Source organism: Globicephala melas, chromosome 4 (genome assembly GCF_963455315.2).
Source record: "Globicephala melas chromosome 4, mGloMel1.2, whole genome shotgun sequence".
Classification (NCBI taxonomy): domain Eukaryota; kingdom Metazoa; phylum Chordata; class Mammalia; order Artiodactyla; family Delphinidae; genus Globicephala; species Globicephala melas.
This window is the reverse complement of record NC_083317.1, coordinates 693,035-717,259: the sequence shown is the minus strand read 5'-3', so window position 1 is coordinate 717,259 and position 24,225 is coordinate 693,035. Positions and strand designations below refer to the sequence as shown.

Here is a 24,225-nt window from a genome sequence, read left to right as displayed (position 1 = left end):
GCTGCAAGATTAATTGAAGCTATCAATAATACTTGCTGGTCTTTCTTAAGCTAAAATGAAGTCATCGTGCCTCAAACGAAAGGTTTCAATACCTGTGCTGGTGGCCCGGCCCCCTGGGCCCTCCTCCCCCCGTGCCCGGAGCCCTTGCCGGAGGGTCTGCCTGAGGTGACAGCAGTCTCCTGCAGGAATTAGCCTCGGGGCGGGGGCAGCGGTGGGCTCTCCCTCTTTTGTACTTGACTTGGTGTTAAAGCACCATGTCCAACTCCTTAGAAAAAAATTTGTAGTGCTTTTATTTTCCTGAAGTATGATGCTGGGAAATCAAAAATATTTTTCTAGATATTTTGTTCTGAAGCTCTCCCCACACGCTGGTCACGGTTCTCTTCAGTCCCGGCGCTGGGACCGCGAGGGGCCGTGAGGGTGGTAGCAAGCAGGGCCTGGCACCCCTAGTGTGGCAGGTGCCCAAGCGGCCTGGTGGGCGGCGGTGCCCGGGCGAGGCGGGGTGACGTGAACCGCTCCAGGAGGGACGCCGCCTCTGGTGTCCCCGACGAGGTCAGAACAGGACATGTGGGCTCCTCAGGACCCCTCCCACGTGGCCTTGCTTGTGCCACGTTTGTGGTCAGACGTGACCCCACAGGAGAGCTTGACCCCGTTGGCTGTGGGGCGCTGGTGCCCCCAGGGCTGTGAAACGGTGAACGCTGAAGCACATGGGCAGGCGTGATCGGTCCTCGAGGGACGGGGACGAAGCCTCCTGCCGTTGGTGTCACGAAGTCCCCGGAGGCCGGAGCAGCCACTTATGGGGGAGGAAGCGTCACCGCAGCTAGGAGCCCCTGGTCCGATGTTAAATGAAGAGTGACTGGAGTTTCGGCCTCTGGGGTGGGGGGCTCCGCCCATGAAATCACTACCGAAGGAGGGAGGGGCTGCTCGAGGAGTGGCGGATCGGTGGAGAACGTGAGGGTCGGGCCCGCAGCCCTGGGTGGGGGGGCGTGTGCTCAGAAGACCTCCCTCCACCAGAGGTCAGCTCGAAGGGAACCGGGCGTCATGGCCATCAGGGCCAGCGGAGGGCGGGCGCTGCCGTCGGCGGGGTCGGAGTGCACCATGGAGCAAGGTGACAGTTGAGGCTGAGAAGTGGGGAGCCCACCCCCCAGCTCAGGGATGGAGTGGGGTCAGCAGCAGAGTCCTCCTTTCGCAGCGGACCGAGTCCTCCTTTCGCAGCGGAAACGGTCACTCAGGGTAGTCACGCTTCCTGCCCAGTGACCCCTAATCGCCCTGAGACCACAGAGAACCCCGCTGCAGAGGCGCCTGGACACGACCTCAGACGAGCCGGAGACAGGGGGACAGGAGCCCAGCCTCACCCACACGCGGTCAGCACACGGGCCCTCGAAGCAGCCCCTCTTGCTCTCCACAAGGTCACACAGCAGGCCAAGGTCACACTGTGTTCAAGGTCACCCAGCACACATCCAAGGTCACACAGTGTGTTCAAGGGCACGCAGCATGGACAAGGTCGCATGATATGGCCTGGGCTGAGAGTTGAAGCTGCCAACCCCTCTGCTGTCCCCACCTCCCTGTGTGTGTCTTGGGTTGGGTCACTCTGAGGTCACACTGCCTGGTGGCTGGGCCTGGGTGGGCAATGGCCGCAGGAAGTCCCAGCAAAGACAGGCCACCCTGGTCCCTAAGTTCTGTCTCTGGCTGGTGGTGCTGCTGACTCAGGACTCCCGACAACAGCCCAGGCCCAGCCCTGTGGACTTTGCTCCCAGGGAAGACGGTCACCCAGGCAAGGGGACAGGGGAGGGCCTGATGGCTTCTGACCAAGGGGTCTGGTTGACATCATCAGAATCTGGCCGACTTCTGGTGCTTGAGAATATCGTTCACCCCAAGATATGAATCCTATACTTTTGGACACAGAATAATGAAAGGAAATTGTAGCGAATTGCATCACAGCTGTGGACTATTTCATTTGGACTCTAAGGTGCATTAAATGATGGCTCTTTTCTTAAAACAGTGAAGTTGGATGTTTCTCACTTTCCTGTGATTATGCCGACTGAACGTCAGCCCAGGCCACGCGAAGCCCCGGCACTGGCACCGAATCCCCGGGGGCTCTTTCCCGAGGACTGAAGGAGGGGGCCGCCCCTCTCCGAACGCGGCGCCTGTGCTGGCGCCTGGGGAGGGTCGCGGGCGCGGGCGGGGGCGCGTCCACCCGCCTCACCCGCCACCCGCCACCTCCTGCTGCGGCTGTGTGTAGGGCGGTGGTCCCTGGCGGACCTGGGGGCTGGGGAGGGCGGGGGCGCAGGGGGGTCGGAAGGAGGCCTCACGACTGCCCGCTGCGAAGCTGCTCTGACGCTCTCTCTCCCTCTCCTGTCCCTTTTCCTAGTCCCCACCGAAAGGTGCCACCATTCCCTACCGCCCAAAGCCCGCCTCCACCCCTGTCATTTTTGCAGGTGGTCAGGTAAGAGCCGAGCCGCTCTCGGCCTCCACTGCCAACCTCAGCCTCTTACTGCAGCCCCCGCCGCTGCCCGTTAGTGCACTCAGGTTTTCTCCCTCCTCACGTGCACGTGTCCCCCGCGCACGCTGGACGCAGAGCTCTCCCGGCACGCAACCGGCCCTGGGGTGGATGCGGGCCACCGCGAGAGAGACCCACCGGGCAGCGTCCGCGGACAGAAAGGGCCGAGGCGGACGCCCTGTGGCGTCCGGGCCCAGGAGGACCCTGGTCCGGGCTCAGGCCTGCTCAGCTGGGCAGCACCGCCCGAGTCTAGCTTCCTGGTGTTTTTAGGAAGCTCGGAGGCAGCAAGGGCTGCGAGCGTTACCAGGGGTTTTATGACTCCTGGTTGAGGCAACTACGACTGTGAGAACTGGCCCCATCTCCCCTGAAATACACGTTCCCAACTTTCCACACACGAGCTCCCCCCAGGAGCACGTGAGGGAGAGACAAGGATGAAGGGGAGGCCAGCTGGGCATCCCGTTACAGGGACGACCCTCTCTCTCCACCCTGCCCCACGCTGGCCGCAGGCCCAGCAGGCCGGCCGTGGCCACTTCACACACCTGCTGTTTTGGTGGGAGCCCCTGAGCTTTCTCTCCTGCCAGGGAGGGCCTGGAAACCAGGGGTCATGGAGATTTCTGTCTGAGGCCAGTGATTGGCTTAGCGGGACCTGGAGGGGCCGACAGGGGGGCCGTGCCCTGTCTTCTGCCCTTGGGCACCGGGCTCAGAGGCGTCTGCCAGGAGCTCGCTTTGTCCCTTCACAGCAGGGTCATGGCAGCCGCGGTTGAGGGACTTTGCAAAGGCCAGGCCAGTGTGCCAGGAGAAGCTCTGCGTCCAGGTGGCAGTGCTGTGTGCCTTGTTCAAGGGAGAGTTAAGACAGAGACTTCCCAGATGACCCAGGACGGGAGGGCCGAGAAGGAAAAGAGGCAAATGCAAACTCTCCACGTTTTTCTCTGCTCTGTAAAAGAACCTTGTCCGGTTTCTCTCCCACTGAGCCCCGTGAGGTGAGGGCAGGGTCTGAGCTCCTGCGGCAGCGTTTGTGGCGAATCCCCGGGGGGAGGGGGCAGCGGCCCCCGTGGTTCAGGCCAGCCGCAGACGGCCCGCCGCATTCAGAGCTCCTTTCCTGCCGTGCATCCGTGATCAGCGGCAGGTGAGTTACCTGCGTGGCCTCAGCCCCAGCAAGCAAGCCCGCGATGATTCCACATGGAGAAGCGCTGGCTTTATTCAGAGGGGAGGCATGTTAACATGAGGCAGAGCCTGGCAGCCTCCCGGGCCCATCCCAGCCCCGCCCCGGCCGGCAAAGCAGGGCATCACCCATCCCCCAGTCAGGACAGCGAGGGCCCCACCGCCGTGGGCTTCACAGGGGCTCAGCACCTTAACCCAGCGCCTGCGCCCCAGGGACAGGTAGTGTGGCCAGCGACTGACTAGTGTTGGTCGTCGGTGGGGGACAGAGTCACAGGAGGGTCACCGCAGCGCTGCAGGTAGCGGGCAGAGGGGTCACTGTACCAGGCCCCGGGCCCTCCCTGCCCGCGTGCAGGATGCGCTGCGCACCCAGGCTTCAGAGCCTCCCGCCTCCCCCTGTCCCTGGGAAGATGCCCGCACGCCCCTGCTGCCGAGAGGCACTTCTTGCCATCCCAGCAGTTTCGGTCCATAAAGATTTCATCCAGACGGAACCCGTGACCTGTCGTCTGTCTGTACCTCTGCCCTGAGACGATGGTAGGCGGTCCGTGCACTTCCAGTAGAACTAGAAACCATAACACCCGAGTGATGAAAAGATAAGTCAGAAACTGAAAGTGTCTGGGATAAAGAACGGCCAGTCGGGGAGCACATGGCGGCACTGTCCCAGGGCCTGTCACGCTCGGGGACACGTTGGCGCAGCGCCTGGTGGCGTCCCACGGCCCCGAGCACGCACAGCCTCCCCGATGCGTGCTGTTTCTGGTCAGGTTCCTTTCCTTCCCCACGAGGTGCCCGGGCCTCCCCCAGACGGGGGCTCTGCACCTGCCCCACCTGCAGGCCTAGCGTGGCTGGTGCCGCACGTTCCACGTCACCGAGTCCCAGTGGCAAGTCTTTGTCTTTACTCTCCCTCGACTCTGTGTGGTTTGTTTGTTTTTTGGCTGTGAGTTTCTGGAAGCATCTTGGCTGAGGGACTGTTGAGGCAGGCGGGGCGGGCGGTGGGAGAGGCTTCGGGGCCCACACACACGCTGCGGCTACTCCGAGTCACTGTCTTGAAGGCAAGTGACACGGTGAAGGCAAAACAAGCCCCCTCTGGGAGCTGTGCCAAGAGCGTGCTGCCCCCGAGTCACAGCGGCCGCCCGTCCTCCGAGGCTGGAGGGCGATCGGCCAACCTGTGGCTCATTTGGGTGCGTTTCTTACTTAATCTGGCCTTCCCAAAATTGGTTTTGAGTCAACTTTTACAGTTTTCTCTTTTGTTGTTTGGGTTTCTTGGAGTAAATATGTCCTGAAAGTGTTTACTCTGATAGCCGCTTAAATTCTCAAAGGGTTAATAATCAGTGACTCATAGCGAGGGTCACCAGCTCGTTCTTAGATACTGCCAGCTGAGGGGCAAGGGAGTGAGAGTCGGAAGCCGGCTGCCTGGCCCTTCCCCTCCCCCCCCTCGCCCCACCATGTGTCTGGTTGTAGCTCCAGCCACCGAGGGACCCGGGGGGAGGCTCGATGCCAGGACCCTGCTCCCAATCTCTGCACCCCGGGCCCTGGGAGCGTCGCCTCTCCTACGTGAAGGGGGAAGGCCTTAACCAGAGGGCCCGGGGCCTGCTTGCAGGAAAGCCCTTCCCGAGGAGGGCCCTCGTCCCGCAGGGGAGGCCGCGGTGGGGGACACATGGCTGCCGCTTCTCGAGCTGACGGTGTCTCTCTCTCTCCAGGCCTACACGATCCAGGGACAGTACGCCATCCCCCACCCAGATGTGAGTTTTTACTCTGTCCCTTCACCTCTCTTCTCGTCTCCACTTCCCTCCTACCTGCATGCCGCTGTCCATCGCTACTAATATTAATATTACACCATAATATTAATACTGTTATCAGTGTTCCTGACCTGTGTCCTATCCATATGGCCCTGAGTAACCTTTAGTCTCTTAGCACTGATTCTGCTCCTGTGGAGGACTTGGCCTGACGTCCAATTGTCTTGATTGTGGCTGCAGTCCCGGCTATTCCTGCACACGTGGGGCCTCGGGCGGGGGCCACAGGCCTGCTCTGTCCCCGGCGCCTGCCCTGGCGGGCGGGGACAGCTTGGGCCCCATGGGCACCTGAGCAGGCAGGTGATGTGTCATGAGCAGGGCTGCCAGGATACCTTGGATGGGCTTTGAACAACTGCTGAAGCTACATGCTCCCTTTCAGGCCCCAGTCGGAGCAGGGTCCGTGCATGCACGAGATCCAGGCTGTTGGGAGCCCGTGCGGCAGACGAGGCTCTGTTCTAGCGTTAGGACGCGCTCCACGCCCAGGGCCGCTCCGGACTGGCTTCCAGTCTGAGCGCAGTGTTGCTGCTGGAGGACTGGACGCCCCGAGCACACTGCAGGGGAGCCGCAGGCCACAGGGCTGTAGATAGGCTGGGCCGCGAGGCCTGCGCTGCTGGCCCGGGCAGCGGGGTGCAGGGAAGAGACGGAAGAGGTGGGTGGGTTTGTGTGCCACGGCCGCAGGCACGGCAAGCTGAGGTCCGACCCAAGAAGTGTCCTCTGTCCTGGGAAGGCAGGTCCACGTGCGCTGCTCTCGGAGAGCCAGTGGGGGGCGGGCTCTGTCCAGGCAGAGGGACCGCAGGTGACAGCGATGCCCGCCCATCTTGTGCAGACGCTCGCACTTTTGAACTGGCAGGTGAAGAGCCGGCCGCCTTAAGACGTAAAGTCAGGGCAGGGAGAGTTATGAGAGTTCACCGACACTGCGTACATGTGAGATTCAATTCACTATCATTGCAGGACATTTCTATTGAATAGAAAAGAAAAACCAACGGCTTTTCCTTTTTAAAAAAATCCTCATTACGCAACACACATGAATCAAAAGTCAGAGGAAGCTGGTGGAGACGGGGCTGGGGGCCGTCCTGAGCCACGTGGGGGACGCCTGCCCTCCCCATCCCGCATGACAGTTGGCTGTGACCCAGGGCACGGCAGGTGCTGGAACCCGGGGAGGGAGCCCGTCACCCACGTGGAGTGAGCAAAGCATAGCACTGGTGGGGTCGGGACGGGCACCGTGGCGTGTGGGTTCCGTGGACCCCAGTAGAGCGCCCGCGTGGCGTGACGGAGATCGGAGGAGAAGCCGGTTTCCAGGGCGGCACAGCCTTCGCTCCCCGTGGCTGGTGGCCTTGCGCCTTTGGAAAAGCATCTGTGCAAAAGCAGACTCGGGACTCAGCACACTTGGTTTGCTGGGCCACGAGGGGCGGTTCACCCAGAGCAGTGAGGTGAGGCTCCGCCCGCAGCCCATGGCAGACCTGCTTCCCTGCTGCCCGAGGCCTCTGCGCTGCAGGCCTGAATTCCTGGTCTGGATTCCCTAGGCCAGGGCACACGCACCGAGCGAGGCCGGGGGACTTTGACTGGTTTGGTTGGTTGGTTTTCAAATCAATTGGTTGTTTTGCTCTTTCCATGTGATTGTCTCAGTATCTCTGAAAAATGGGTAGTTTCAATCTTTTTTCGGATTTTAAACTAATTTATAGCTAGCTATTACATGGTTGCCTCATTGAGTTTGACAGAGATTTGAAACACTTGGTTTTTTACGGTGAAAGGGCTTTTGTGAAGGACCCTGCATTCCCCAGGCCGCACGTGTGACGGAGCAACTGTTAGGACAGAAGAGCAGGACTTTGATAAATGCTTTCCTTGCAGGAATGCAAAGTTGAAGGCTTGGACCATCACTAAGAATCGTTCAAAACAAAATAAAGTGGTGACGAGTGACCACGGCCAGGAAGGCACTTTTATCTGAGCTTAATATTCAGTAGGAATTTTTTAAAAGCTTCATTTCTTAGAATGCAAATATAATAATTACAGGAAGTACTAATTTATTTTATAAGGTAACTGAATACACCATTTGAATATTTCAACCCCAGTGGCTGACACACACCCCACTGTCATCTCAGCCGCTAATTCCTTCCTAAGTCAGGCACAGACTTTGAGAAAATACGTTTCTTAGAGCTGAGCATTTCTTCATCTAGAGCTAAAATGTGCACAGTTTTTCCTGCTTTCTGGTTTAACCCACGTAGGAATCAGGGCCCCACCCTCACCAGTCTCCCTCCAGGTTCTTGCCTGCCTCAGCCCTTGTTTTACCGGAATCCTTCTGGAAGCTCATAGCTCTTGGGCATTCGGAGAAGCCAAGGACTGTTGCATGACTGGGCCTGTCGCAGCTGCAGGCCTTGGTCACGGCTTGTGGCCAGAATGCTCCAGGACGGCCGCCCACGGGTCCTGCCCGAGGGGTCGGGTGTAGTTTCAGACACGAGGAAGGACCATGGTGGCCACAACTCAGGACGCAGGAGCAGATGCGAAGCCTGGACAGACACAGCATGGCCACCACCGCTCTCTCCCACCTCCGCTCTTTCTGTCCCTGTACTGATTACACCAGGAAGAAATTGGTTTCTTCTGGGAGAAATCAGTCAACGTCAGGCACGCCCTCACGTGTGAATCTTATTTCTACTCTTTAAAGTTTCCAAGTCACTCCCTTACTTAGCATCCCCTCATTAAAGGAGTGCTGGAAGCGAGCAGAATCGAGACCAGAAGCCAGCTGGGCCGGCGGCCTCCCTTGGAGCCTGGACATGGGCTTTCGAGGGGCCCTCGCCAGAGCTGGGGGCTAGGAGCAGCGGAGCTGTCGGTCCCCGCGACGCTGGGTCCCAGCAGAGGGTGTTGAGTATCTGGGGGTAGATGGGCGCCGTGTTAGCCGGGAAGCTCGTCACTTAGAGAGTTAGCAGTGGGGAAACTGGGAACGAGTGAGTCATAGTAAGTAGAAGAAACCAGTGGGAGCGCACAGCTAGATCCCGTGCAGACGGTGGTCCCTGGGACTCTGCTCACAGTGGACACAGCCGGGGATGGAGTGCCTTCCCCGCCCACCTCCTTGGTGTCCCCCTCCGGGAGCCCACAGGGAGGCGCCATTGAGGCTGCTCCTAGCATCTTCTGGTGAGAGCCCTGCACGGCCACCCCGCCGACGCCTGCACCTCTGGCTCTTTGTTCTTCCAAGATCCGACGATCTTCAATCCTCTCCTTTCGCAGCTCGGAGTGGCCCGCAGAGCAGGAAACAGGGGCAGGTTAACTCTTGCCCCCGCCCCCTCCCCGGGGTTGCACACCCTCTCCTCGGAGCTGAGCTCTTCAGTGGCACGGCCCTCAGCCCGCCCCTCCCAGAATCAGAATCTGCATTTTCACAAGACCCTGGGTAACTTGTTTGCACGGAAAGTCTGAGAAACACCGATAAGGAGGACTGAGAAGGGAGAACACAGATCCAGTTGAAGTCCCAGGGTTAGTGGATAGGATGGAGGGAGGGAAGCTTCTAAGAGATGAGCACAGAGAATTTCTCAGAATCAATAAACAAAAAAACCTCACATTCAGGAATCCCAAGAAATCCCCAACTCGATCAAACAAAATCCATTTTAGACGCCGTCCAAGTAAAGCCGCGTGACACCAAAGACCAGAAGTGAATCTTCCGAGAGGAGAGAGAGAAGGAGTATTATAAAGGAGCAATTGTGGTGGCAAAAGAAAAGAAAACAACTGTCAACCTAAAATGCAACCTCCAGAGGATCTCCCAAGTTACAGACGTTTTCAGACAAACAACTGTGACCTTCTAAGGGACACGGGTCAGTAGAAGGAGAATGATCCCAGAAGGAAGGCTATAAATGCAAGAAAGAATGGTGAGCAAAAAAAATTACCATTTCTTTCCTTAACATAAGCACAAATCATAAAGAAAACATTGATATTTTTGACTACATTAAAATTTAAACATTTGGGTCAATGAAAACAAACTTTTTAAAATCAAATCAATGCTATCTAATTGCTGGGATTAACATAACAGAGCTAAATGGGCACCGACAGCATACATAAGATTAGGATGTGGCTGAGGGGATTAAAACATCCTGTAGGTCATTGTATCGTTCAGGAGGAAGGCAAAGATATTGAATTAAGACTAAATGGGGCTTCCCTGGTGGCGCAGTGGTTGAGAGTCCGCCTGCCGATGCAGGGGACACGGGTTCGTGCCCCGGTCCGGGAAGATCCCACATGCCGCGGAGTGGCTGGGCCCGTGAGCCATGGCTGCTGAGCCTGCACGTCCGGAGCCTGTGCTCCGCAGCGGGAGAGGCCACAACAGTGAGAGGCCCGCGTACCGCAAAAAAAAAAAAAAAAAAAAAAAAAAAAGACTAAATGTACGTGTTAAAATTTCAAAGTGGTGACTATCAGAAACACGTTCACTTTCATAACTTCCAAAAAGGTACGGAGGGGAAAGCGGGTGGCAGGAAAAGATTAATCAGCACAAAAGGAAGGGAATGAAAAAAAGAAAAGAAACCCTTGAAGATCAGGACAATTAAAATAAGATGACAGAAATTCATCTACATCTGTGGGTAACTGTAATCAGAGCGGGAGAAACTTTCCAGTTAAAAAACAAAGGCTGTCAGAGGGTTTTTTAAGAAAAGCTAAACAAAAAGACAAGGAAACAGAAACAAAAAAATATATCAGTTTTTTTTTTTCAAGAGACACACCTAAAGAATAAGGACCTAGAAAAATCTATTCTAGGAAAATACTAACCCAACGAAACAATACACCATTATTATTATTAGTGGGGGAAAAAAAAACTCTACAGGAAATTACTTAGTCATTACTTATTGATAAATGCTTCACTAGAAGATAAAACATTTAAGTTTGCACCTAAAACATAGCTTCAAACATATATAAAGGAAAAAATTAACAAACCATTAAGAGAATTTAACAGATGTTGCAGTGGAACCTTAACAGACCTCTTTCAATGAAGGCCAAGTAGACAAGTACAGAGATTCTGACAGTGCAACGTGAGCCTGAGTTAACCGACGTGCACCGAACACTCCCCCAGCACAGCCACTGAATTCATGAGAACGTTTGCACAGCTTGATCACACCCTAGACCGTAAAGAAGACTCAGCATCTTTCAAAAATCGGAATCAGATAGATGACTCTCTCCCCATAGAGCAATTAAATTGAAATCAATAATTAAAAGGTGAATTTAAAAAAAAAAAATCTTGTCGTTATTGAAAGTTAAAGAAGACCAGAAGACCACAGTGAATGGAGAGACACACGATCCTCCTGGAAACGACCCCAAAGATCTTTCCAGGTTGAGGTACAGATGCAGTACAATCGCACACAAAATCCCCGCAGGCTGTTTGGAATTTTACGTGAAAGAGGAAAAGCCAAGAATCACCAAGCTAGTCACGCAGACGACATCTGATAGGATAGTCTTTACAAGGTAAACAAAAACCCACTCCTTGTGTACCAAGAACTTCAACACGAGAGAGAAAAATTTAGCACTTTTAGAAGAAAACAGTATCTTTCAGTTCACAGATCAGGGAAGGATTTCCTAAAGCAGAAGCACAAACCATAAAGAAAATAGTGATGAATTCAACTACATTAAAATCTTTAAATTCTGTTTCTCTCAAGGCTCCATAAGGAGAGTGGGGAAAGATCTTTTCAGCACATATAACTGGAATAGGATTAGTATCTGAAATACACACGTTTACGTGAATCAGCGAAAAACAACCCAAGAGAAAAATGGGCGAAAGACACAGGCATTTCACAGAAGGGGAAACGGGACTCGCAGACTAAACCACGAGGCGGCCCGTCCCTAGATGCGAGCGCTGGCGCGTGGCATGTCCGTCTGCTGATGACTCGTGGAGCCGTGCGCTTATGAATCCTGACTTGTCGAGTGTTTGTCTATGTTTTATGTTCTGACACAGAGTTCGGTGGAAAAGGCAGTTATGGAGAAATGTCTGTGACTGACGCCTGCCCGCTGGCTCCGCCCTCCACCCTCCCCTCCTATCTTCCCTCGCAGTGGTTTGTAGGCACTGGCCAGATTAGAAAGTCTGATTCTCGTTTTGTTTTGTTTTACGGCAGAAATATCTCGAAAAGTGGGAAGTCCCCTTAGCACTTAGCGCTGCACCCTCCTTTACAAATGTAGAAATGGAGGCAAAGTTAAGGCCAGAGCCTTAACAGACAGAGAGATGCCAGCTGACACCCATCCGCCCACCCGCTCGAGGGACGGGTGCTCCTCCAGGCACCACCGTCCGGTCAGTCCTTCCCGAGATGTCACTTTATATTCGTGGGTGCCTGAGGGGGGATCTATTTGCTGGTGTGGCCACTGTTTCATACAGAGCAGCAAATCCACTGCAGTGGGACAGGTCAGGGCCTGAATCCCTGCACTTCTGCGTGCCAGACTCTGCAGGTGCAGCGGAGCCCACCGCGCGGGTTATCTGGCCGTGCCTATAACATGCGTGGCCGGCGGGCTCACCCATTTAACTGAGAGCAGGTGATGGAGAGACCAGAGGAGCGCCCGCGGGTGCAGGGGCTGTGGGTGGCCAGGTGGGGACGCCCCGCGGGTTTGCGATGTTCATTCACCCCCAACTCACGTGGGCAGCACTTCAGCCTGCCCATCCCTCACGTGGCACCGGGCCTCGCAGACAGGGGCACGAGGCCCACGGAGACCAGATGTGCCCATCTCTCCAAAGCTGATCAGTGTTGGAGGCGACTCCGACCAGTTCTCCCGCCCCCAGAGCCCCGCTCTCCCCTGCCATCTCGACCAACGCACAGCAGTGCACTCTTGGAGACTCGGGGACACATAGGAGAGGGCCCTGCCCTCATGGGGACCATGCCAGCCCGGCCGTCGGACACATAAGCATGTGACGGGGGTAACATCGCAGACCAGGAGCAGAGAGCAGCCTGGCCAAGGCCCCTTAAGCCCTTCAGGTGCCGCAGGGCCGCCCCTCGGGCTCCCCGCTGACCCCCGGCCCCGGGTGAAGGGCTGGAACCCCCAGGACGCCAGTCCCGCGCCAGGCGGCTCTTCTTGCACCAGTGTGGTGTCTGCACGAAATCCCAGTGACGATCAGAGCAGGTGGCCTGCCTGCCCTGGGCTGGGCTCTGGACAGCCAACTGGATGTTTGTTGTCTCCAGAGACGGGGTTTCCTCCTCCATCCTAGGAACTTGTGTTACCTCCTTGTGAGGAGACCTTAGACCCGGTTCCAGCGCTCCGTGTAGGTGGGCTCAGGGCGCAGACGCCGCCCAGTGTCCCCGTGATTGGGGGTGACGATGTGCTCAGGGGAGGCGGGGTTGCAGGACCCAGTCGGTGCCCCCCACACACACCCTCATGCCCCAACGCCCATGGGTCCTTGCCACATTTCTTATGGGCCCCTGGAAAGAGGAGCCGTTGCTAGGGTGCCCGAGCCGCGCAGCGGGGTCTCCCACCCTTCAGCGCCTTCCCTGCGGGGTCACCTCACCCGTGGCATGGCAGGTACGGGTCCCGTCACACCTCTTGTCCCCAAGACTTGGGTTGGTGTCCCCATAGCGGTGTTTCCCGGGTGTGCTCTTCTCAGGGGGCTTCTGTGCATGTCTGCTCAGGCCACGCTTAGCTCAGTGGTGTCAGTCACAGGGCAGACCTGCCGGGCAGCAGGTGTGCTGTCGGCCCCCGACGCCCCCTCACTGGGGACTCTCAGAGCTGAATCTGACCTCAGGTCACCACGTCCCCGCCCCAGAGCTGCCAGGCATGAGGCCGGTTCTCTCCGAGCAGGCCCACCCCCAGAGTGGGGAGAGGCCTGGGGTGGGGGAGGGCTGCTTTTACGGAGGGCTTACCGTTTCCGGGGAGGGAGGGAGGGAAGAGGCAGCCCCACACTGGCAGATGCCACAGGAGCGGCCAGGAGACACCAAAGTTTGGCTGCAGACACAACCCACCCACATCCCAGCAGCAGCACAGCGGAGGTTCTACCGGGAGAATGTGCCCGGAGGCCACAGGCTGGGCACGGCTCGGCCCCTGGGCCCCGACCTGTGGAGGCAGGAGGAGGCCGGACTGGCCGGCCAGCGCGCCACCAGCCCTGTCCCCACGGCCGCACCTGCCGGACACGTGACGGGGTGGCAGGCTCTCGGGAGGAGCCCCCGCGGGGCAGCCGTGATCCCCCACGTACTGGGAAGGGGTGTTCGGCATTTGTTAGGAGAGCGCGCCTGGCCCCTGGGAGGCCAGCAGCATACCCACTCCTCTGTCGCCCGAGGGCTCGCCCGTGAAGGCCATGGACGTGGAGATCCCAGCGCTCGTACCTGCCCCCACCCCCGACACGTTCTGCAGAATGGGACCCACGTGGTGACTGGTCAGACCCTCGTCTCACCTGGGGGCGCCCTCCATGCTCCCTGGGTGCCCACACCTGCCAGCCGCAGGGGCTCTGTGGAGGCCCCATGCCGGCCTCCGGGCTCTGGAAGCATTCGGACCGGGCTTCCTTTGTGAAGGTTGGGAGTTGAGTGCACGTCCTGGAATGTCCTGGCCCTCTCTCCGCTCTGCTGGAGATGTGGGCCGGGCCAGTGGGTGAGCCAGGGCTGAGGACACGCCCGGAAGTCTCCAAGGCCGGGGGTCCCAGCATTCAGACAGCCCCTATCTTCTGTTATTTGTAGTGTTTACTTAAGAAGTGAAGCTCAGATAAAATAACTAAAGAAACTGCATTTCAAAGCCCCCACCAATGTCTAGTGGCTGAGGGATGGGGGCCAAGGGGCAGGTGACAAGGGATGGGGCACGGGGGGTGGGGGGAAGGGGCATAGGCGTGGGACCCCCCACAGGAGCCCTGCACCCTCTTGGCGGCTCTTGCAGCTCCCTCGGTGGAGCCTTCCAGCACTGCTTCCTGTAATCCTGGAGGCCGCAGGGGGCGGGCAGTGGGCCCCACAGGTGGCCCCTCCAAGTCGCCCCATGGGTAGAGTGAGGGCCTGCGGGGGAGGATGCCGGCCGTGGGGTGGGCCAGGCCCAGGGCCGACCCACCGATGTGAGCGGGTCCCGCGAGTGACAGCGTGACGTTGAGGCACTTGGGGCCCAGCGGGTCCTGCTCCGTGGCTCTAGACCCTCCCCGTGGAGCCCGGGGGCCCGCCTGGCCGGGGGCCGAGGGAGGGAAGGACTCGGTGTGCCTGCCAACCGACACGGCCCTTTGGTTATCCCAGGCCAAGTCCTTGCGTGCTGCTGCGTCTGCCATGTGTCGCATGGCCCCCTTTCTATCTATCTGTGCAGACTTCCGTTACGCGTTTTTAATTTGGTGTGACTTGTACTCGATGACAATAACCTTCTTAGCTCTCGTGTCCCTCCTACCCCAGCAGTTGACCAAGCTCCACCAGCTGGCCATGCAGCAAACCCCCTTTCCTCCCCTCGGACAGACCAACCCCGCTTTCCCCGGTACGTACCCAGCCGCCCTTTCTGACCTCCTCTCTTCTCACCTGGGGCCTTTCTCTTTCCGAGCGGTCTGTGTTCAGGGCAGTGAACGGAACAAGTACAGCTCTGGAGTGAGGGCCAGGGACGCGGCGCTCTGCACGCTGCCGCGGGTGGGCGGGGGTATCTCTGTGCGTCTCCATGACGGGTCAGTCACCCTACAGCTGGCCTTCCCGAAGGAGACACCCCCCCCTCGAGGGTCCACCCTGCTCTCTGCTGCCCACCAGCCGTCGGGGAGGCCCTCCTGCAGGAGGTGGTGCACCCGCAGGGCGGCTCGCCTGGGATGGCGTCCCCGTAGCTCAGAGTGGCGCGCCAGTCAGACTTTGAGCTTCCCTAGTTGAAGTGGCCTTGCTTCTCTCCTTGAGGGCAAAACATTAAATCTGTCTCTTCTTTGCTCTCCAGGAGAAAAGCTGCCTTTACACGCCTCCGAAGAAGCTCAAAATCTGATGGGCCAGTCGCCAGGTAAAAGAAAACCACGCTAAAGGGAGAGCAAGCAGGCCAGGAGGGGACCTGGCGGGAGGAGGGGGCGAGGGGGCCGCTGGCCAAGCGCCTCGGGGAAGGGACGCCGGCACCACCCAGGGCCGGGGCCCAAGAGGCTGGCCCCAGGTCTGCACACGCGGCTCCCAGCTTCCGCCCCGTTCCTGCTGGGAGCGTGGTGGGTCGGCTCTGACTGGGCTCAGGGCACAGCTGCCCTGTCATCCAGAGGCCCCACCTGTGTGTCATTTATTCTCCCAGTGGCACAGCGTGTGGGGGTCTGGAGTGAAGGGCTGACCACGCTGTGTGCCTTCCAGAAGTGTGTTTCATGGGAGATGAGATCACTGTGGCCTGGATTTGCACTAAAACACCCCCCGGACAGGGCAGGGCGTGGATCCGCAGGTCCTGTCACCCAGGCTTGGAGCAGTGGGCGCGGCCCGCTCACAGGCCATTGGGGAGCAAAGCCCCTGGAGGCATGTGGCCCGGACCTGCCAGGTTCCCTGGGAGGGAGGCGGCCCCCACGCTCCCATCCCCACCCACACGGGCCTCGTGAAAGCCTGGATCAGAGCAGAAGAGCGAGTGCCGGCTAAAGGGGAAACGCGGGAGAGGCCTGTGTGCAGCGGTCGCAGCTGTCACCCCCACTGGTGTGTTCCGGGCCTCAGGGTGCCTCCGCCCCTCACCCATCCCTCAGGACCACGTGGGCCCAGCTGAGACCACGGGGCTCAGGAGGCGTCTCTCCAGCTGGGACCCCAGCTCTGATGCTTCACGCGCTCACTGTGGGCTTCTCGGCGCAGCCTTTAAGTTAATGCAGAATTGAATGAGTGAAAACTAGAGAAGAGCATTTATAGAATGTTTCTGATTTTGGAACTGGATACCAACCTTTACCAAGTTATGTGTCTGGTGATAACACATGTTTGGGTGTCTGTACAGTTTATAACGTGACTGCAGATAATTGCCCAGCCATCGTCTCCAGGAGACGACCTGGGGACTCCAAGCACCGGGCTTACCTGGGACACACAGCCCCCACCCCACCCCGACACGGCCCTCCCAGCACAGCCTCGGGGACGTGGGACCCGTGTTCACATGCCCCCGTGACGACCTCCCTCTCCAAGGCCCCGTGGGACCCAGAGCGCTCACACACCACACTTGCACGCGCACGCGCACGCTCCCGCCACGGCCGCGGGTCAGGGAGGCCGGGCGGTGGTCGCGTCCTCACCCTGAAGGCCACGCCACGCCGCTTCCCAGGCAGCTGGCCTTTGTGTGGGGGAAGCAGCATTCGTGACTCATGGGAAGCTCACCAGTGGGCGTGACTTTGGCCCCTTTTAAAAGAAGCCCCCTGATCAAACATCATAAGCTATAGGTGAACACGTGTGACCCCCCAGCTGTGTCACCCAAACCAGGAGGCACCGCACGGGACTTGGGACCAAGGAGATCTCTTAAGTGACATTTTAAATGTCACTAAGGATTGAATGTTTATAGATAGTTGAACAACTAAGTAACTGTATTGAAAATACCTTTATGAAAAGAGATAAAGAACAGAAACTCCAGGTTTAGCTGTGAAACAGAAAAATGATGGATGGTCTGGGGTGAGTTAGTTTGTTCAGCATAGCTGAGCCCCGTGCTCCGCGGGCCCCAGAACAGGCCCGGTCTCACCGGGTCCCTGTGTCCTCGACACCGATGGCCACGGCACATCCGGTTCCGGGGACACACGTGCCATGGAGGAGGATGCCTGTGGGGCCGGGGGCCGGGCAGTCGCCTTTGTTGGGACCCCTCGGGGCCTTGTGGGGATTAGCCTGAGGGGCAGGGGCCAGCGAGGGAGGAGCGTGGGGTGGGAAGAGGGCTCTGGTTCCGGAATATTCCGAAGGTGCGTGAGCCGGGTCTGCTATAATGTGCCACGGGGAAGGTGGGTGGAGCTGGGGGCTCCGGGTCTGGGCTGAGCTGCGGGGCCCACGACACTGGGACACACGGGTCTGGGGCAGGAATAGCGGGGTCACGGCTGTGGGCTTTGAGTTTGAGACGCCTCCTGACGGGTTGGAAGCGCCTCGTACACAGGAGTGTGTCTGCCCCAGTGTTCACCCGCGAGGGCAGACGCTGCGTCCCCTCTGGGCCCCTCACATCCCACCTGCGTTTTGTGATCACTGTTTCCAAAGTGAGTGTGGATCTTGTCCTTGAACCCTGAGAGGCTGGCTCTGACTTGGTGGGTGCTGAGCTGACATTTGTAAAGACAGAAGCTGGGCGTGTGATGAGCTGGGCCTGGGTCTCAGGCCAGGACGCCCTGTGAAAAGGCACGGCCTCCGCTGCCCGGCTCTCGGGCCTCCTTGCCCCCACCGGAAGCGCTGCCCGGGGGCGGGGTCCGCAGAGCGTGGGAGGGAACAGGGGCAGCGGAGGAGGCCTGCTGTCGGGTCTGGGGGCGGGAGGGTGGGCACCCAGGACTGGCGTGACCAGTGCGGCCCGTTCTCGGGGCGCCAGGCGGAGCCACCAGGGTGTCTGTGAAGGGCGTCTCGAGAGACTACACAACACAGCAGACAAGTGACATCATGTCGTGCCCAGAACGAAAAAGTGAACCTGCATCCTGCTGGGTTCCTCTTCCTTGTCTGAGAGACGCTGGGGTCAGGAGGGTGGTGGCAGCCTGGGACCGAGCGCTCACAGGCCGCGGCCCCCGGCTGTGCAGACCCTCCCCTGGGCAGCCCCCGGCCCTGCCTGCCTATCGGCCCAGCGGGGCCGAGCGCCGGGTGCAGCGCGAGCAGCCTTCTGCCCGCCTAACCGTCTCCCCTCACTGTGCCCAGGTCTGGACGCCAGCCCCCCCGCCAGCACTCACGAGCTCACCATTCCCAATGATGTGAGTATGCCGGGCCCCGCCCATCCTGAGCCCGTATGTGCCCCTCCCCTCCCCTGCCCTGGTTAGGCAGCTTAATGCCCACGGGGGTGGGTGATATCACCCCCAAGATACCAGCCAAGGAAGCAGCTGGTGGCGCTTCAGGGGTGACTCGGAATTCAGATGCCGGAGCTGCCTGGGGACCCCGGCTGCCCCCATTTGAAGGCCCTGCCTGGTTCAGGGTCAGCCCTGAGAGTAGGTGGCCCAGAAGTGCTCCATGGGCCCTCGGAGGGCGTCACACACTCGCCTCACACACTCAGTTATCTCCCAGCCACCCTCTGGATCCCTGGTTTATCCTAACAATGTTGACTCCGATCCCCAAACCAAGACAACAGGGTGGGTGTGGGGCACGTGTCCTAGAGGGGTAGCTGCCTGAGGGCGGCATGGTGATGGCTGGGGACACGGCCTCTCCAGCTCCCGTGTCCACTCAAACATACATCCCTCCAGCCCGGGGGCGTGGCCTAGAGGGGCCAACATGGCCTCGGGCCCACGGAGGACGCTGGGCCGGGTGATATGGCCGCTGTGTCTTGATTTGGCGGGACTTCTTGCGGTCGAGGCCAAGCAGAGGCCGGGCACCCGCGGCTCCCATCCTCCAGCTGGAGGGGCGTGGGCGTGCCTCTTCCCTCTGGAGCGTGTGACGTGCTGGGGGTGGGCGGGCCAAGGCAGTGCTTCCGGGAGCTTCCCCAGCGGCTCGGCAACGCACACGGGCTGCGGTGGATTCTCCTCTAAGAAGCTCCTCCGTCCTTTCTTCCAGCTAATAGGCTGCATAATTGGACGCCAGGGGACCAAAATCAATGAAATTCGACAGATGTCTGGAGCGCAGATCAAAATCGCCAATGCCACGGAGGGGTCGTCAGAGCGCCAGATCACCATCACGGGGACCCCGGCCAACATCAGCCTTGCCCAGTACCTCATCAACGCCAGGTGAGGCCGGCCAGCCTGCACGGGCCTGCACGGGGCTGCCTCCCGGGGCTTCTCTCTCCCGGCTGGGCGGGGGCGGGGCGGGGGGAGCGTGACGGGGAGAGTCTCCAGATGGACGCGGGCCCACACGCTCCTCTGCACTCTCACACCTGACCTTTCACCTCCGGTGGTGCCCGCACGGCCCCAGACAAGTCGCCAGGCGTTGGCGCCTTAGGCGGCAAACTGTGGGGAGCCCAGCGTCCGCACGGACTCGGGGCGTCTGAAGCCAAGCCTCTGGGCCTCACTCTTCACAGCCACGGGGATCTGTGAGGGCCAGCCTGCGCCCTGCCTGTCCCTGTGCAGTGGGAGGGTCTGGGCCCTGTGACGGCACTGCCAGCCTCGTAGCTGTGCTGCCAGCTCTGCACACCCGGGAGGTCCCTGGGGTTTGGAGCTGCAGGGGGGCTGCTTCACTGGCCTTTCCTGGGACCTCCGGCCTTCTGCCCACGGGGACTCTGTAGTTTCAGGGAACAGGTCACGGGGTTTCTCTGCTCTCACACATCTGTGGTTTTAAAGACCCCCCGACCCAGACACATGGTGGGCGGCTGCCAGGGAACCGTGCAAGGGTCTGAGGTCACACGCTGGGGCACAGGGAGGTCCTGTGGCCGGAGAGCCAGGGCGGAGCTCCTGGGCATAGCGGACACCTCCCTCGGCCTCCCTGCTGAGGGCGACCACACCCAGGAAGCCTCCAGAGCCACGGCACAAGGGCCCTGCGTCCCTCTCCCTGGCAGGGTCACTCCCACGCCCCTCCCGGCAGTGGCTGTAGAAACAGTTGTGGCAGCCTGGGCCTGTCCTGGTGGCTGTCGTCACGCCCCATGTGGTGACAGGTACATGGGCCCCTGTGGCGGGGAAGGAAGGCCCCGTGGCTCTGGTCCCCGGTCCTCAGCTAGTGGCCACTGCGCTGTGAACCAGGACCGTCCGTGGCAATGAAGAGGGAGGCGCACGCCTCTAAGGGCTCCTCCGTCTGTGAGGACATGGTGACCTGTGCCCTGTGCCCTTGTCTCTTCCAGGCTGACGTCCGAGGTCACCGGGATGGGCGCGCTCTAACCCCGCCGACGTCCCCACCACTCGCCTGTGCAGACCGCCCACCCCCTCGCAGATATAGAGGTTTCTTTACTACAGAAGGTGTCTGTGCCCTAGAGATGCACCCACAGCGCTCCATCTGTGTCTGTGAGCCCCCGGCTCCGCCCCGACGCTGCTCCAACTTCACTTACGCCCGTCTCCTCACGCGTTGGCATGCCGTGTTCATTATTTTAAATGCTTTGGGGCCACTCCCATCTGTGACGTTGTAGAAACGTTGTTCCTTAGTGTCCGTGTAACTGTTGTTTTAAGACTTGGTTTGACATTTGGACAGCGCTTCCAGCAGCCGTCCCCTCCAAGCCCCAGGAGCTGTGGCCGCAGGGAGCTGCCCCTCCCCGGTCCCTCGACCTCGGCTCCCGTGGCCACACGGGTCAGCGCCGGGCAGGGTGCACGTCTCCCTTTGTCCGAGGGCAGGAGAAAGGAAGGCTCGGGGTCCTGACCCGGGGTGCGGGGCGAAGCGGGGATGCTGGGCCCCGGGCGTCTTCGGGGCTGAGAGTGGGGACCGGCCGGAGGCGTCTCCGCACCGCGTCCCGGCTCAATAAACGTGTGCGCTGCCCCTCGGTTCTGGCCCCTCTCTGTGCCCCCCGCGCTCAGACGCCCCCCCCCCCACGCTCGTGCGGCCGCCTGCCGCCCAAGGAGCAGGTCCTTCTCACCGAAATCGCCCTCCCACCCTCTCCCACCTTTAAACAAGTCATTGTCTGACTTCCACGAGTCTTCTGGTTTTACTTTTGCAAAACTGCGTGGGGGGCAAACCCCAGCCCAGTGTCAGGAAGTAAGCCTGCTGCCCCGCCGCGCCCCGGGCACGGTGGCCCCTGCGCTTCCCAGCGGGAGCCCGCACGCACCCTCCTCCCGGCTCAGCTCGCCTGTGCTCACCTGAGGAGCCCGCTGCGCCCCTCTCGGCGCTGAGGCCCTGGAGGGCCCAGGCCCGGGGCAGACAGCTCTGCCTGCTCGCGTCAGAGGTGGGCTCACGGCCCCGAGCAGGTGGGCGGCCGGGAGGTGAGGCAGGGCCAGCCCCGCGGGGGCACTGCCCTCCCTGCATCGCTGGGAGTCCGCGTGGCCTGAGGGGCCTGCCCTGGTGCCCGCCCCTTGGCAGGAGCCCCTCCTTGTCTGCCCCACTCCCCGGGCTCCGGCCAGGCCTCCGGTGCTCGGGCCGCCCATGCACACTCCTCCGCCCTCCCGGGAGTCCCCTGGTCGAGGTTGGGTGCGCAGCATAGCGGCGCCCGCCACACCACAAGCCCAGGGCTCGGGGCTGCGGTTCACTCACGCACCCACCGGCCACGTGCCGGCCTCGCTCAGGGCCTGGGAGGTGGCGGGGCCGAGGTGGACACGGGCCTCCCTCTGGGCCCCTCGGTCAGCTTTGGGGCGGCGGGTGGCCGGTAGGCAGGGTGAGGAAGTGCCTCAGAGAGCCAGAGTGGCCGTGGGCAGAGCCAGGCGTGAGGAAGACGTGGGAAGTGCAGCGTTAGCGTGGGGCCCCGGAGGTGCGGCCCGCGGCGCACGCGTCCGCAGGAGAAGAGCAGGCGGAGGGGCGGCCGGGGCGGAGCAGCTGCAGCGGGGGTGGGGGTGGGCACAGGAGTGCCGGGGGCCAGGGGAGCCCTGGAGGCTGCGGGGCTAACAGAGCGTGCGGCTCAGCCAGGTGCACTGGTTCTGGAGGCATCCGAAGGAAGAATGAGCAGGATTCCCTTGGGAACCGAAGTGTGCTGTGGAAGAAAGAGGGTCCAGGCCACGTGAACGAAGGCTCTCACTCTGAGCCCTGGAAAGGCGGTTTGCCCTCTGTGAACGGGGAGGCTGCAGACGAGGGCTGGGGAGACAGGCGCTCGGTTCTGGACGTGTCAGTGAAGATATGCCAGCCCCACGGTCCGGGCGGGAGAGGCCGGGAAACAGCAGGCCAGGTGCCACTGGAGGAGCCCCGAGGGCGCCACGCGGGATGCCCCCAGAGTCAGGAAGAGGGATGCCCCCAGAGTCACTCGTGCCACCCGGCGTGGGGCCCAGCGTAGGGCCCAGAGGAGATGATCGTGTGCCAGGCACATCACCAGCCCTGGCTGATGCCCGGCACCCGGAGGAGCGGGGCCCCTACGGAGCTGCCCACCCTTCCGTGTCCACAGATACAACTGCTGTGAGCTGCATGTACGAGTCTCTGTTGGAGGTGAATACCTAGGAGGGAAGTGACTGGGGCACATGACGGGTGTATCTTTAACTTTTAAGAATCTGCTAACCTGGTTTCTACAGTGGCTATGCCATTTTATGTTCTCTCCACATTGCAGCGGAGTTCCAGTCGCTCCACATCCGCAGCGGCATGTGGTGTGCTCAGTCTTTTTCATATTAGCCGTTCAAGTGGGTATGCAGTGGCAACTCACTGTGGTTTTGATTATCATTTCCCTTATAACATGATGTTGAGCATCTTTTCATGTGCTCATTTGCCCTCTGTCCTTCTCTGCTGAGGTATTTATTCAAACCTTTTGCCCGTCTCTTAATTTGGTTCTCTTATTATTGAGTTTTATTTATTCATTTTTTGAGAGTCCATGGGCATTTGTTTTAACACATCTTTATTGGAGTATAATTGCTTCACAATGCTGTGTTAGTTTCTGTTGTACAACAAAGTGAATCAGCTATACATATACATATATCCCCATATCCCCTCCCTCTTGCGTCTCCCTCCCACCCTCCCTATCCCACCCCTCCAGGCGGTCACAAAGCACCCAGCCGATCTCCCTGTGCTATGCAGCTGCCTCCCACTAGCTATCTATTTTACATGTGGTAGTGTATATATGTCCATGCCACTCTCTCACTTCGTCCCAGTTTACCCTTCCCCCTCCCCATGTCCTCAAGTCCATTCTCTACATCTACCTCTTTATTCCTGCCCTGCAACTAGGTTCATCAGTACCATTTTTTTTTTTAAGATTCCATATATATGTGTTAGCATATGGTATTTGTTTTTCTCTTTCTGACTTACTTCACTCTGCATGACAGACTCTAGGTCCACCCACCTCACTACAAATAACTCAATTTCTTTTCTTTTTATGGCTGAGTAATATTCCATTGTATATATGTGCCGCATCTTCTTTATCCATTCATCTGTCTATGGACACTTAGGTTGCTTCCATGTCCTGGCTATTGTAAATAGTGCTGCAGTGCTACATTGTGGTACATGACTCTTTTTGAATTATGGTTTTCTCAGGGTATATGCCCAGTAGTGGGATTGCTAGGTCATATGGTAGCTCTATTTTTAGTTTTTTAAGGAACCTCCATACTGTTCTCCGTAGTGGCTGTATCAATTTTCATTCCTACCAACAGTGCAAGAGGGTTCTCTTTTCACCACACCCTTTCCAGCATTTATTGTTTCTAAATTTTTTGATAATGACCATTCTGACCAGTGCAACGTGAAACCTCATTACCCTCACCAAAGTGGGTATAGAGGGAACATATCTCAACATAATAAAAGCCATATATGACAAACCCACAGCTACCATCATACTCAAATGGAAGCATTTCCTCTAAGATCAGGAACAATTCAAGGATGCCCAATCTCACCACTTTCATTCAACATGGTATTGGAAGTCCTAGCCAGAGCAATCAGATGAGAAAAAGAAAGAAGAGCCATGCAAATTGGAAAGGAAGAAGTAAAACTATCACTGCTTGCAGATGACATGATACTATACATAGAAAATCCTAAAGATGCCACCAAAAACTAGCAGAGCTCATCAATAAATTCAGTGATGTTGCAGAATACAAAATTAATATACAGAAATCTGTTGCATTTCTATATTCTAACAACAAACTATCAGAAAGAGAAATTAAGGAAACGATCCTATTCACAATTACATCAAAAAGAATAAAATACCTAGGAATAAATCTAACTAAGGAGATAACAACACGTGTACTTGGAAAACTAGAAGACACTCATAAAAGAATTTCGGAAGACAACACAAACAGATGGAAAGGTACACTGTGTTCATGGATTGGAAGAATTAACATTATTAAAATGTCCATTCTAC

At 58.6% G+C, this 24,225-nt stretch overlaps 1 protein-coding gene across 16 annotated transcripts in view; it reads left to right on the top strand.

Annotated features, from left to right (window-relative positions):
• The window catches only part of PCBP3 (poly(rC) binding protein 3), a 213,542-nt gene extending 192,603 nt beyond the window's left edge, over positions 1-20,939 (top strand). For 6 of the 16 annotated variants that reach the window (XM_060297674.1, XM_060297673.1, XM_060297676.1 and 3 more), the window contains 7 exons: positions 2,369-2,512; positions 5,353-5,394; positions 14,736-14,814; positions 15,250-15,309; positions 18,108-18,160; positions 18,951-19,120; positions 20,164-20,939. In XM_060297674.1, coding sequence (XP_060153657.1) covers positions 2,369-2,512; positions 5,353-5,394; positions 14,736-14,814; positions 15,250-15,309; positions 18,108-18,160; positions 18,951-19,120; positions 20,164-20,200 — 585 coding nt within the window. In that variant the 3' untranslated portion in view covers positions 20,201-20,939. Of the gene's footprint in view, positions 1-2,368; positions 2,513-5,352; positions 5,395-14,735; positions 14,815-15,249; positions 15,310-18,107; positions 18,161-18,950; positions 19,121-20,163 lie in introns of those variants that run through there. The other 10 variants (XM_060297680.1, XM_030835641.2, XM_030835639.2 and 7 more) reach the window with 10 other exon arrangements.
• The last annotated feature ends 3,286 nt before the right edge of the window (positions 20,940-24,225 follow it).